Source organism: Thermothielavioides terrestris, chromosome 2 (assembly GCF_000226115.1).
Source record: "Thermothielavioides terrestris NRRL 8126 chromosome 2, complete sequence".
Taxonomy (NCBI): Eukaryota; Fungi; Ascomycota; class Sordariomycetes; order Sordariales; family Chaetomiaceae; genus Thermothielavioides; species Thermothielavioides terrestris.
Window position 1 is genome coordinate 4,617,354 of NC_016458.1, and position 12,992 is coordinate 4,630,345.

At 54.2% G+C, this 12,992-nt stretch overlaps 4 protein-coding genes across 4 annotated transcripts; 3 read left to right on the plus strand and 1 right to left on the minus strand.

Moving 5' to 3' along the window:
- The first annotated feature begins 322 nt into the window (after positions 1–322).
- Positions 323–1,384, plus strand: THITE_2113911 (uncharacterized protein). The gene has a single exon (XM_003652375.1). The coding sequence runs from the start codon at positions 470–472 to the stop codon at positions 1,229–1,231; it is 762 nt and encodes a 253-aa protein (XP_003652423.1). The 5' UTR covers positions 323–469; the 3' UTR covers positions 1,232–1,384.
- Positions 1,385–1,920: 536 nt separating this feature from the next.
- THITE_2113913 (uncharacterized protein) lies at positions 1,921–3,889 on the minus strand. Its single transcript, XM_003652376.1, has 5 exons — positions 3,817–3,889; positions 3,449–3,759; positions 2,892–3,386; positions 2,669–2,840; positions 1,921–2,594 (listed from the first exon to the last, which is right to left on the minus strand). Exons 2-5 carry the CDS (start codon positions 3,675–3,677, stop codon positions 2,045–2,047), a joined length of 1,446 nt encoding a protein of 481 aa, XP_003652424.1. The 5' UTR covers positions 3,678–3,759; positions 3,817–3,889; the 3' UTR covers positions 1,921–2,044.
- A 1,680-nt stretch (positions 3,890–5,569) lies between these two features.
- Positions 5,570–7,016, plus strand: THITE_2077609 (uncharacterized protein). The gene is made up of 4 exons (XM_003652377.1): positions 5,570–5,804; positions 5,866–5,942; positions 6,002–6,079; positions 6,143–7,016. The coding sequence occupies exons 1-4, from the start codon at positions 5,705–5,707 to the stop codon at positions 6,470–6,472; spliced, it is 585 nt and encodes a 194-aa protein (XP_003652425.1). The 5' UTR covers positions 5,570–5,704; the 3' UTR covers positions 6,473–7,016.
- Positions 7,017–7,391: 375 nt separating this feature from the next.
- THITE_2113919 (uncharacterized protein) lies at positions 7,392–8,549 on the plus strand. The gene has a single exon (XM_003652378.1). The coding sequence runs from the start codon at positions 7,507–7,509 to the stop codon at positions 8,497–8,499; it is 993 nt and encodes a 330-aa protein (XP_003652426.1). The 5' UTR covers positions 7,392–7,506; the 3' UTR covers positions 8,500–8,549.
- Positions 8,550–12,992: the final 4,443 nt, after the last annotated feature.

Genomic DNA, 12,992 nt, shown 5'->3' on the forward strand with positions numbered 1-12,992 from the left:
GGAGGTGCCGGCCACGGCCTGTGGGTCTTCATCCATGATGACGGATACTCCGTGCGGGATGCACACACCCTGGAATTGGAGTGGATGGCTTCAACCAACAGTGACGACAAAATCAACTATATTCCGTACAGTTTACTTTTCAATATCATTGTCCCAATTTCCCCGGTTTCTTTGACTCACAGTGAATGGGGAGAAATTGAGATTCACGGACTTTCGCCGCGACGTCGACCGCTCTCTGGAACCGACGCTCCAGCATCATCCATCCATCCGGTTCTGGTCGGGAGTCTAGTGTATTCTGCCTGGCGTTGCTTGGCAGCCTGGCCACTCAGCTCATGAACCTCCTCCATCACCTCTCGTCGCCGCCGTATTCTGCGCTCCTCCCGACATCAATCGCCGTTGGCAACTCTTCCTTCCTTCCTCCTTCTCAGTCTCAACAATAGCAGTCAACCCTGGTACAACGTCGCTCACCATGCCGAAGCGAAAGAGCCAAAAGCCAGCGCGATCGCACCGATCGACCCTCTCCCTCCAAAAGACCGAGATCCTCATCAACGTCTACGACCTCCTGCCTCCGGGCCGGCTGTGCACCGTCCTCTGGCACCTGGGCACCTCGCTGCTGCACTCGGGCGTCGTGATCAACGGCAAGGAGTACGCCTACGGCGGGCACGACCAGCCGGGCGTGACGGGCGTGTACTGGACGAAGCCGAGGACGGATCCGCCCGGCGGCCGGTTCCGCTGCGAGTACCTGCACGGCTTCACGCTGGCGACGCAGAGCGAGATCGACGCGATCGTGCGCGCCGCGTCCGACGAGTTCCTCGGCCCCGGCTACAACCTGCTGACGCGCAACTGCAACCACTTCACGTCGTACCTGTGCGAGCGCCTAACGGGCAAGCCGGCGCCGGGCTTCCTGAACCGCGCGGCCAGCATCGGCGTCGCGCTGCCGTGCGTGGTGCCCAGGGAGTGGATCGAGGTGCCGGACTTTGAGACGGCCGATGGCACGCTCCTAGATGACGAGGATGATGGGCCGCAGCATCACGGCGAGCGGGCTAGGATGCTGAGGTCCTCAGACGAGCAGCCGCGGTTGGTCGGGCGGGAGGGGCAGGATGCGGCAGAGGAGTGGAATAGCGAGGACGAGCGCCGGCGGGGCGGCAGCGGCAAGGGGAAGGGCAAGGCGCCGGTCAGGGATACGTCAGGGAGGGCCCTTCCCCCTGCAGAAACAGCGCCGATAACTTGACGCTGGCGCTGGCGCTGGCGCACTGCTGTTCTCTGCTTCCTGACCGCTTTTCTCAGCATTTTGCTTTCGGCGTTTCGATGGGGTTTTGCTCTTCTTTCTCCACGTGATACCACAGTTGGCTCGGCTGGTTGGGGAAGTACTTACTCGGATCGGCGTTTCGTGAAGGGAGACTGACTTTCGCTTTACTGCTCAGTGCGGATTGAGTTGGAGGGTAACTGAGGGCGGCGGAAGAAGAACGCAGCTTTAGCTCAGCTTAAGAGCCCTGCGTGGAAGCTGCTATGCTCCGATTGAGAGTTACCTCGATTTTCTACCGCAAGTCGTCATTCCTGAAGCCATATGTTTGAGAACGTTGGACGGGTGCAACGTTCTGTGTGAGGTCCCAGGATGACGCGGCCGAGAAGTCATCTTGCACTGTGACATATCTTGAAACGGGATGAATCATAACCTTCCCTTCAAGTTCTCTTCCGAGGTGAAGCAATGCAGAGAGGCGGAGAATTGGAACCTCATGAACGGGGTGTGAATCTAGATCCAGGCGTGGATACGAGGATGTTTTATTCCGGCCCATTCGTTCCCCTGGTATTGCTATGTTAGGACACGTAGTTGAGGCTGAGTAGGCATAGCTCTACGCCTCAAGTTGAGTGTCTAACTGTATCTCAACAAGTGGTTGGACTTTTCCTCGGTTGGGGCGCAAAACATGTGTGTAACATAAGTTCATCTCGCCATCCGGCGTCCGCGCCCGTCCATATCCAAGTCGTTATCTTCGTTTATCCAAGCAAGTGAATCGGCAATGAGCAAACACTGGGAGCCCCTAATTCATGCTGCCACTCCCTTCGCAGTCAAAGCTGCCTTGGCCACCTTACCGGCCGGACCATCGGCAGACCGCCAACCAAGCTCCTGTTGCTCCTGGTTCCACTCCCGAATCTGTTCACACATCCCTTCCATCGTGGTGCAGCCGGGCGTATACCCAAACCCGCCGTCGGTCACGCTCTTCCGCGCTTGGCTGTCGTCCACGACGGTGTGGATCGAAACGCTGAAAACGGACGGCTGGAGCATGTGAATCGGGCCGCTGGGCTCGTGCAGCCCGAGCTTCGTCAGGAAAGGGAGGCGCGCCAGGAGGAGACACCAGGCCTCGATGACGTGGGCGATGAGGAACAGGACGATGGGGCGCTGGTAAGTCACGCGGACCGGGGTCACCGACAGCTCTTGCGCTGCGACATAGCTGTCGGCGAGGGCGATCGGGGGCCCCGGGTCGGTCACGTTGAAGGTCCTGCCGGCGCAGTGGGGCATGGGCTTGTCGGTCTGGGCCAGGGCGGCTTCGAATTGCAGGTGTGCGAGCGCGACGTTGCGGGAGTAGACAAAGTTTCTTTTCCGGGGCGACGGCAAGGATGAGCAGAGATGTTGGAGGAAGGGGTGAATAGGGGAGAGAACTGAACTGACTGGATTATGTGCGGGATCCAGCTGACGATGGAACCCATGCGGAGCACCATTCCAAGGACGGAGTCCGTCTTTTGACCGTAGATAGGGTTTCCAGGGCGGATCGCACCTGTCCGAAAGCCGTCTTGGTTCGCGGCACAAACGGCACGCTCGGCCTCGGCTTTAGAGAAAGCATCTACAACCCAGTCAGTTTCTCGGCAGGTGCAAGACAAGCAAGCACACTTACAGTTGGAGAAAAAGAGGTGGCGCGGGCGTAGCGGAACATCAAAGTCCTTCTCGCTGGCGACTTGGACGTAGTCCTCAGGGGTGCTCTGCCACGGCCAGATCCAGAATTTGGGAGGCAGGATGCTCACGGAGGCGGACGAGGTGGCGATAAAGACGTCGGCGCCGGCTGCCTTGGCAACTTCGAGGACGTTTCTCGCACCATCCCGATTCACGGGGCTGAGGCGATGGTACAGCAGCAGGCTACGCTCCTGAGGTCTCACAATGGCGGCCGTGTGGAACACGGTCAGAGGCTGCTTGGCAACCGACGCGGGCCAGGGCCTGAAGAAAGCTGCCTCGACAGACGCGCGAGAACTGATGTCGGCTTTCACGAAGTCGCAGCCCGCGGCCGCCTCGAGCATGTCTCGTCGGTTGAGCGGCACAAAGTCGATGATGCGGATGCTCTCGGGAGCCTCGCCTCGCTGCAGCAGCTGCAGGACGATGTCCCCCCCAACGAGCCCTGGACCGTGTTAGCTCATAATCGAGGCTCTTGGATGTCTCGGACGGTGGGAAGCGCCGAACCGGATCCGCCAACCACCACATAGCGCCTCCCCAGGCGTGGCGGCAGGAGCTTGGCGAAGTCGACCGGATTTTGTTTCAGGCGCTCATAGGTATCTCGGAGCTCTTTTCTTGTCCACCGCCGAGGTGAGAGCTTGCTGATTTCCTCGGGCACGCTCTGCATGGCCGAGTTGACGCGAGCCAGCCACGCCAAAGTGATGGCAAGCGCTGCAAGAGCGACGGCCCACATCATGATGCTTTATATGTCCGTGCTTATGTAGGCACTCAATGCATGTCCCTGCAAGTGACGAGCGTTCAGACACAGTCGAGGAGACCTGGCACCCTGTCAGCTCAGAGCAAAGGCAGATCCAAGCATGCCAGAAGTCATATACGTGTAGAAGCAAGCTGATTTAAAGGGACGCAAAGTCGGCGCATGATCAACGTCAGAAGACGGAACACCAATCTGTACACCTTCAGCAATTGGAATCCTACGTGGCAGGGGTGCATTGTTGTGGTGCACTGTTGTGGCACCAACAAGCAACGTTAACTTTTCTGGGAAGTTCTCACGGGCCTCACCCGCCACGCTCGGAATCCAAATGCTGGAAGAGGTGTACCCTTCTTTTAACGTCCTTGTAAGGTAGTGTATTGAGAGTCTGCTGTAGCATCCATGTTTATGATGCTGCAAAAATGTCCGCTAAGTAAACTCTCCGTGCACCTGGTGGCCGAAACACAAGACATGGTAATGAAACCAGGTTGCTAGGCACCTTTTCGGGTGCCAGTGCTGTCCGACCGCCAAAATCGGTTAATGTCAACTCGATTTGGCCGGGAGATGAACCAGTTTGGATCCGCCGGATGGTCGTCGTTAAAGAGGTCCCGCCAAGACTAATTTCGGAGACTGCCGCGTACAAGTAATTACAAATCGGCAGGCCGCGACGACTTCGAGCAAACATCAACAACGAACAATCGCAAAAACTCGTCGTAACAACTTTATAAAAACTCAACCAAATCGAAAAAAAAAAAAAAAAAATGAGGGTAACCCGTACCCTAACTATAACCTGCATCCTAACCTTAACCTAAACTCTAACTAGCGGGGAGCTGGCGCCGTCTCCTGCACTCCCGGCGAACTAACCCTTGGCGATAGAGCAAACGCCTTAGCGATAGTAGCTATGTAATAACGTTGTAAAAACTTAGCCGACAATTGGCCGAAATTAGTCTTGGCGGGACCTCTTTAACGTCCACCCGCCGGATTGGATGGCCAGCGTAGCCCACCGTGGAGCTTTCTTGGCTTCACCTGCACCGGCGATCCGACGGTGCTTACCTCATTCTCACGGCTGCTCGCGCATGTCAAGAACAACATCGCCCTCGTCCGTCCCAGCTTCCTTGCATTCCATGATAATACGAAAATGAGCAAGATGGCAAAACATGTGTGCTGAAACACCAATTCAAGCCCCGGCACCTGCTCGACAAACACGCAACTATCTCCGAACACGAAACTATCTCCGTCTCTGTTTCTGGGCCACTTCGAGCTGCGGTAATTATTCCGTACACAATAGTGTACTGTACATACATACACCGCTGCGTCCCGAGCTCGCCGTGTGCTTTCCCTGCCGTGTTCACGCGGTTCCGCGAGCTGTCAGCGACAGCGAGGGCCAGCAAATGTTGTACCCTCCGGTTATTCCAGAGCACTGTCGAGCGGGAAAGTGGGATACCGCATCGCGTGGCTATCGGAGTGCGCCAAGCAAGGCACAAGGTTCGGTCTCGTGTTGATGCGGGGGCAACGAAACCGGCCACGTACAACTCCGTACATTAGTGTAGTGTAATACCGGCCGCGCACTCCGTGCACTTGTGTAATCCGCAGTGTACGTTTTAGGTGGTACGGAGAAGTGGAAGGAATACCCTAGTGTACGGAATACACAGAGCTAGCCGTTCGCAGCGGTCCAAGCAAAGATCCATCCAATCAGCGGGTCACGCGGCTGTCCAGGGGTTGAGGCATCGTGACGAGGGTGACGAGAGTCTCGCCTTCCCTATCGGTTTGCTCAGTTTGCAGTTGCCGGGAAGCCGGATTGGATGCAATTTGGCAGCAGTCGCTTTGGGCTTTCCCGGCCATCTCTGCCTCGAAGCTCTCTGCCCGCCGCAGCGGAATCAACAACAACAAAAACGTCGATTCCAACGCGAGAGTGCATTTATCTCCCCATTGCGCAGCGCCAGCTGCATTGTGTAGAATCTGTCTACAGCATTAGCTTTCTGGATCCAACAAATATTCCCGATTTCAGTCTCACGATGCGCCACGCCGTTCTGCTCGTCGCGCTTTCGGCGGTCGGCGTCGCCAGCGCCCAAAACTTCACCATCAATCCCGGCAGCGTCGACACTTCAACCAAGAGTAAGCACTGCCCAGTTGATCCGCTCACTCCCCGCACGGCCCTCCACTGACAGCACCTCAGCCAGTTGGTGCAGCGCCGAGTACAACAGTTGCAACCTCCTCTGCGGCGGCAACCTCCTGGCCAACCTCTGCGACGTGGTACGTGTGAACCGCACAGGTCTGGTCGCTCGGAATGGCGAGTTGACACAGCGCAACAGGACACCCTAAACTACAACTGCACTTGCTCGAACGGCTCTGCGCCTGGTCTGCAGTACTACACCCAGACCATCCCCACTGTGAGTGCCGCTTGTGCAATGGCGACTCGACCCAGCCGTGCACTTGGCTGACCTCGTCCACAGTTCATCTGCGAACAAGCCTACGCCGACTGCATTGCCGCCAACACGGGCAGCTCGCGCGCTCAGGATGACTGCAAGAACAACATCCAGAGCAAGTGCGGCACCCTGGACCCCAATAAGGTGCAGGCCAGCAGTCCCTCGAGTAGCAGTGCTGGCTCGGGTGCTGGCGCCACTCAAGGCGCCTCCTCTTCCGGTTCTTCGTCTCCGTCTGCTTCTGCTGCTCAGAGCGCCCCCAGCAGCTCCACTTCGCATGGGGCTGCGCCTACCAATGCTGCCTACATCGGCAACGGCCTCGCCGTGGTTGCCGCCGGCGTTTTTGCTGCCCTGCTCTAGTAAGCGTGGCGGTGGGAAAGCGGCCGGCCGATCGCGCACGGCAACCAGCCATTGCGCGCACGGCCGTTGCCGCGTTGAGCAATGATTCCATTCTTTTGTATCGAATTTGCCTTGATTTCGCTCTGGACGGGCTTTTATATCGGCGACAGCAGGACTCGCAAGTACCTAGCCTCCCCGCGAGTACTATTGATCCTCGGTACACGGGGCCCTAATGCGCACGAGAAGACGAAGTTCCGGTTGATGACGTCAGGACGAAGGACGACGGGCAGGGCGGGCGCCTTAATGGAGGGGGCTTGAGGACGGAGTGTTATGGGGGCGGCGTTTAGGAGCTAGAGAAAGCACTATATCCGTTTGCTTTCTAGGTTTGGGTTCCCACGGACCTTCTGAGACGTGACATGGTTGTTGAAGCAGGTTGATTAACTTGATTGACCAGCCGGCAGTGTGGACACGGGCCGTCCATTGTTCTGAAGCAATGTCGGCTTGTCCCTTTGTGCTGATCCGCGACAACCGCTTTGTTTCGAACTCACCGTCGAGTATATTTCACACACTCTTTGGCCCTCCCACTTTCCGGCATCGCAGCATTGCCAGAGGGAAGATATCGATTGGTCCATATGTCGTTCTGGTCCACTTCCGGTTCCTTCCAAGACAGCCCCGATTTACGCTGGTCGATATCTACAACCCAAACAACAACCATGGCCCCATTCCCCTCCCAACGCTCCCATTCCCATTCCCATTCCCCCTTCCACCTGCCCGCCCCCCTACCCCCCGAAATCCTCACCTCCATCCTCACGAAACACCTCACCACCCAGCCCGCCTGCGTCCTCGCCCTGTTCTGCCCGGACTGGCACCTCTGCCGCCGCCCCCACCCCGCCTTCGAGGCTGTCCTGCGCACCACCCGCGTCGACACCTACTACCTCCCCGCGGCTTCCGCTTCCGCTTCCGATGATCAGCCGCAGCAGCGCTGTGGGGCGGCCGTCGCCACCAGCTTTGACCACTTGCCGGCCGACCATGAGGCGCTGTGTTGTTTGCCTGTGATGCGGGATCCGCGGCGGGGTGTGGGGGCGGAGGCTGCCGATGCTGCCGGCGGTGGTAGCGGTGCTGGCGGTACTGGTGGTGGTGGCGGTGATGGTGGTGGTGCTGGCCACGGTGGTGGTGGCGGCGACGATGAGGTGCTGGGGAGCCGGTTTTTGCACCGCGAGCTAGTCCGTGCGTGGACCGATCGGAACGTGTTCGTGCTGGGACAGAAGGCGAGCCGGGTCGGGCCGCTTTCAGACCCGATATACGGGGAGGCGTTCAAAGTGATGGTGCTTCTGAGGGAGATGGGAGAGGACGGCGATGTTGGCCGGGTCGTGCCGTTCGAGGATGACTATGTCGACGCGGTCGGGCGGGTGTTTGGCATGGATGGCCGGGAGAAGGCGGCGTTGCCGTCCCTTGAGCAAGCGGGCCGGCCGCAGTATGTGTTCCAGAGGCTGCGCCATCTGGTGGTGAATACCGTGCCGGCGCTGGCGAAGCTGGAGGCACCAGACTTCGGCACCGCGCCCAGCGCGTGGGACGCTGCCGCCGTTCTCAACATGATCTACATCGACGAGAGGCTGGACTATGAGCGCCGCGCGAACCTGCTGCTCAGGTGGGGCGCAATGGAGCGGCTTGAGTCGCTCTGCCTCGACCTGAGGGGCTACAGCCTGCCGAACACGAAGTACCTCTTCGACGAGGACATTGTGAGGCTCGCGTCGTCGCTTTCCGAGAAGGGCCTGAGCCTGTTAGTCATTGCCGGGTTGAGGTCGTATAGGTATTACGGCAACCCAGACCCGCTGACCATTGAGGAGGTTGAGCGAGGATCGTGGGACGCCAGAAGGAAAGCGTGGGTGGATGAGGAAAGGGGGCGGCGCATCAATTGGTGGAAGATGTTCAAGGGCGCAGTTAGGCCCGGAGGGCGCCTTGTCTTCGTCGACAAGGATGGTGATGACGGCAACGGATGGAGGCCGCTGCGCCCTGTTGATCGGCCCAGAGCGATGCAGGGCAGTTGAGGCGCATTGCACAAGCCTCTACGTCTCTCTGCAGGCCTCGGAATGTTTATGTGTGCTTAGGTATGATACACTCACCCAAGATGTAGTAACTATTCGCGTGCTACGATATCTTTGCCACGACTCCCGTCTTTTTGCCTTCCATGTCGACACTTAGCCTTCGGTTTTTTGGTTTTTTTCTGGCACAGAGTACACGTAGTGTCAAGGCGTCAGGTGCACGATAGTTCAACACACGCAGCTCGGTAAGCGAATCTATAGCATGTGGAAATCTGCTCTGACCACACTCTTCTCGAGTATAAATTGCGAGCCGGCCTCCCCCCAAGGTCGCCTCCGTTCTTCCTCCGACACCTTCTCGCGGCATCCAACACCGATAGCACCAGGCAACGCCAACCCCTGAGCGCAAACCCCCTGCCGGCGCCGCCGAGCGAGATCTGCCTGCCTAGATCACCCCAGCGCCGCGGGCACTAGCCGCTGGTACGGCAGAGAGTGCCCGCCGCGGTGACAGCGGGCAGCCGCCGGCACCGGTCCGGAGCGCGAGTGCACGACGCTCGAGCGCGTCGCCGGCGAGACCCCCTCCTCACATCCCCGTTCCCCCCACACAGGCATGGCTGGCCGGCAATCGAACCGAACCGTACGCGCTGGCTCCCCGGCCCTTGCTGCCGCCCCCGCCTCCCTCTCCTCCGCCGCACTTGCATAAGCCTTGCCTGGCGATATATGGAGGAAGAGCAGCAAGCAGGAAAACGACGGCACCGGACGTACTACGAATAACAGCATGCTACGTCATTGGATCGGTGGAGCGAATGGGAAGGTGGACTGGTTAGTAGGTGCTGGAAGAGGTTGCTGAAGGAGCTGGAGGGGTTTGGAAAGATGGATGGGGTTGGGGATGCTGCGAGGGTCTGTGGGATTTGGGAGGCCTTTTCACTCGGGTACTATCCAGAGTGATCTGTACAGTACAAAAGGGGCGCGTTGGGGGAGGGGAGGGCGCGGGGGGAAGGGGGAAGAAGAAGGATTAGGGAGTGGTATCATAGCCTGCCAGCCGTACACGGGCTGCATCCAGCGTCCTTAGCTGCCTCCTGGTGTGTAAGAAATGACGGGCATCTTTCCACAATGAGTGACAAAGTCTCGTGTGCTGTCAAGTGTTCCTTGCTCGAGAGAGCAGAGCCTCAGTTAGCAACCAAAGTTGTTCCAAACGTGTAGGCGGCTTGTGAGGGAGGAAGTCAAACAATTGACCCCACGAAGAAATGGGGTCTCTTTCCCCGATGAGAAACCGTCGATGGAACATATCTGAGAGGCGGTGTTCGCCCGTCATCAGCGGCAAGTTCCGGAACAGCCGCCCAACAAAACTCCAGAAGCGTCACACAGAGTGAGGTCGTGCCACACGGAGAAGATAAAGCAGCACACAATGACGTAGATATGCGGCGGTTAGGGAAACTTTGTTTCGGCGATCAAACACCGCGACCTGGAAGCGCCGGGCCCGGGTCGCAGCCGGGTTTTGGGGGACCTGACAAGTGCCGTGCCAGGTTCCGGCTTCTTGATCGACCGAGAGTTGCAACCCGGCCGGGACATCTCCCGCAGACCAGGAATGCCGGCCGGTTGAGGCGGCCGTGACCGGGAAATCGCAGTTCACCTTACTTACGGTCGTCGTTAAAGAGGTCCCGCCAAGACTAATTTCCGGCCCCTGTCAACGCCACCCCCCCACCACAACTCGAAGTACTGCAATAGTACCGGCAGGGGGTCTTCGCGTATGTTCTAGGGTGTAGTGCGCTTAAAGGTAGGTAACAGCGCGCTTACGCTACGGGCTAGCTATAGGCTATCGCCGTATCTACGCTATATTAGTTAAGTCTATGTAGTAGGTGATATAACCTACTTTAGAGCTACTACTATCTTGCTATATAAGAATAGGTTATATATAGAGGCTATAGCTAGGCTAGGAAAGTATAAGACTAACTGTATTTGACCTAGGTAAAGTCTAGCTAGCTACTAGGTAGTAGTAAAAATATATTAAAATAAAAGAATTAAACTTAAATATCTATATCCGCTTTACCTTTATTCTTACTTATATTCTTACTACCTTTCCTATCCTAAATTTTCCTATATTATACTAATTAGCTACTAGCTAGCTATAAAGTAGAGGTATAGTATATTTATAATATTCTACTTAATATTCTTAAGGTGCCTATATATCTAGGCTAGGGCTTTAGTATATCGCTTAGCCTCCTTTAAAGTATCTCGAGCTAGCTAGGCTAACTCCTCGGTAGCGGTAGCTAGCCGTTTAGCAGCTATAGCCTAGCGCTCCGCCGCTAGAGCGACTCTCTCCTTAATACTCTACTTAGGCTTAGCCCTAGTAAGCAAGAGGTGAGCTATAGAGGCGGCAAGAGCGCTAGACGTAGGTATATTAGCGCTAGCTAAAGGTAGGGTAGCGGTAGTCTCCTTATATATTATACCTTTTAGTACTAGTTAGTTAGGTATAAATATAAGGTAGCTATAGAGCTATATAGCTTATAAATGGTTGTAACTAAACGCCTATCCTACGCCTTAAGGTCGGTAGATAGGGGCTTATCCTTATTGACTTCGAGGACTTGCTTATACTATTTAATAATCTCTAGCTAAATTATAGAGGGTAGCTACTAGTAGCTCGTTAGCACTAGACTAATAGTTGTTTATTAGTTAATGTTACTTATAAAAATGTAGGATTTAGTATAGCCTTATTTAATATACTCCTAGTATATATTGCTTAGATCTATATACTAGTTAGCGAATATAAACCTAATATATTAAAAAATATAATATTATACTTACTCTCTTAGAAGTAGTAGGCCTATATATCTTTATTATAAATATATATAATATAGACTATATATAGCACCGCCTATACCTCACTATAGTTAGGCTCCTCCTTCTTCCTTTTAGCTTACCTAACGTTAGCTAGCTACTAACTAGTATCTAAATAGTACTCTTTACTAAAGACTTTGTACCTAAGGACCTAGCTAGGCGCTTCTAAAGGTTGTTAGGTATAATTAGCTTAGACTTGCCCTTGTTAGCGAGGGTAGTAGGGATAGTGGGGGCGGTAGGGGCGGGGGGGGCGGGGGGAGTAGGGGGGGCTAGCTACTTGCTAGTAGCATTCTTATTACTAGTACTAGTGTTAGTAGTGGTAGTAGGCGTAAGGCGTATATAGGAGCGCTACTGCTATTGGCTAGGGGCAGTAGGGGCTAGGGGGGCGGGGGGGGCTAGCTACTTACTAGTAGTGTTCTTACTATTAGTACTAGTGTTAGTAGTAGTAATAGGCGTAGAATATATAGGGTAGGCATAGAAGTGCTACTATTGCTAGCTAGGGGCGGCGAGAGGGGTAGTAGCTAGGGTGGAGGAGGTGGTAGGAGCTAGCTACTCGCTAGTAGCGCCTTCGTTGGTAGTAGTGGTAGTAGTGGTGGTAGGTATAGGGCGTATAGGGTGTACAGAGCGGGGCCAAAGGCGCTACTGCTACTAGTCAATAGTGGCGAGAGGGTTGGCGACGGGGGCTAGGGGGGTAGCGAGAGTTAGCTACTTGCTAGTAGTAGGAGCGTCGTTATTAGTAGTAGTAGAGGGGTTGTTCTCCTTATATAGCTCTATATCGTTATATTTAAAGTTGCTATATAATTTAATTAGCTACTGCTAATTGTAATACTATTGCGATTTTGACTGATTTTTCGACTTAACCAACTTATAGAGTATATAAAAAGTGTAGATTAAAGCTATAATGTAGCTAATTAGCTTCCTAGCGATAGCGACGATGGAAATAGCTTTAAATCAACTTATATAATAGTAGCGTAGGCGCGTAGGTAGGTGGCAATAGCTATAGCTATAAGGTTGGAAGAAGGAAAGAAAGAAGAAGTAGGCAAAAGGCTCTAGAGTAGTAGAAAAAGCTGTAGCCTATATACCTATATAGTTCTCAAAGAATCGAAGGTTTTAATATCAACTACGTTAAGTAAACATTGTTTATTTTTTAAAATTTATCTAACTATAAAGTATCTAAACTAGTAGCAGAATAGCAGCTAACTAGCACCTCCTCTATACTTATATTCCTTCCCTAGTTTCTCTATAAAGCTAAGCTTAGGGGTTGGGATGAAATTTTTATTTGTCTACGATTTTATATAGTGTTGAGCCTGCTTTTAGAAACTTCGATCAACTCTATAAAGTTCGTCCTAGGGCTAAGACTTAGACTACTAGTAACACTTGCTATATCTTAGTATTGTAGAAACTCCTTTCTAAACGTGCTAATTGGCTAGGAACTGAGTAACTCGCTTATAGTCTAGTAGCTAGCTAGCTACTAATTATCTAACTTCTAGCTATTAGTTATTATAAAGTTCTTTGAAGTTGGAGGTAGGAATAAGGACGTAAAGTAGTATAGTCTAGTAGCTAGCTAGCACTCAACTAAAGAACTGTATATTACTACTTATTGCTAAGATATAAACGAAGGAATATCTAACCCCTGAACCTATTGCAGATCCTCCTAAACCCTG

Excerpts from the sequence above, each read along its gene's own strand:
- THITE_2113911 (XM_003652375.1), top strand. The coding sequence starts at position 470 with ATGCCGAAGCGAAAGAGCCAAAAGCCAGCGCGATCGCACCGATCGACC.
- THITE_2113913 (XM_003652376.1), bottom strand. The coding sequence starts at position 3,677 with ATGATGTGGGCCGTCGCTCTTGCAGCGCTTGCCATCACTTTGGCGTGG. Across the intron at positions 2,841-2,891 it reads CCACCTCTTTTTCTCCAACT|ATGCTTTCTCTAAAGCCGAG; the intron begins GTAAGTGTGCTT and ends ACTGGGTTGTAG. Across the intron at positions 2,595-2,668 it reads TGGATCCCGCACATAATCCA|AAACTTTGTCTACTCCCGCA; the intron begins GTCAGTTCAGTT and ends GCCCCGGAAAAG.
- THITE_2077609 (XM_003652377.1), top strand. The coding sequence starts at position 5,705 with ATGCGCCACGCCGTTCTGCTCGTCGCGCTTTCGGCGGTCGGCGTCGCC. Across the intron at positions 5,805-5,865 it reads CGTCGACACTTCAACCAAGA|CCAGTTGGTGCAGCGCCGAG; the intron begins GTAAGCACTGCC and ends ACAGCACCTCAG. Across the intron at positions 5,943-6,001 it reads TGGCCAACCTCTGCGACGTG|GACACCCTAAACTACAACTG; the intron begins GTACGTGTGAAC and ends ACAGCGCAACAG.
- THITE_2113919 (XM_003652378.1), top strand. The coding sequence starts at position 7,507 with ATGCGGGATCCGCGGCGGGGTGTGGGGGCGGAGGCTGCCGATGCTGCC.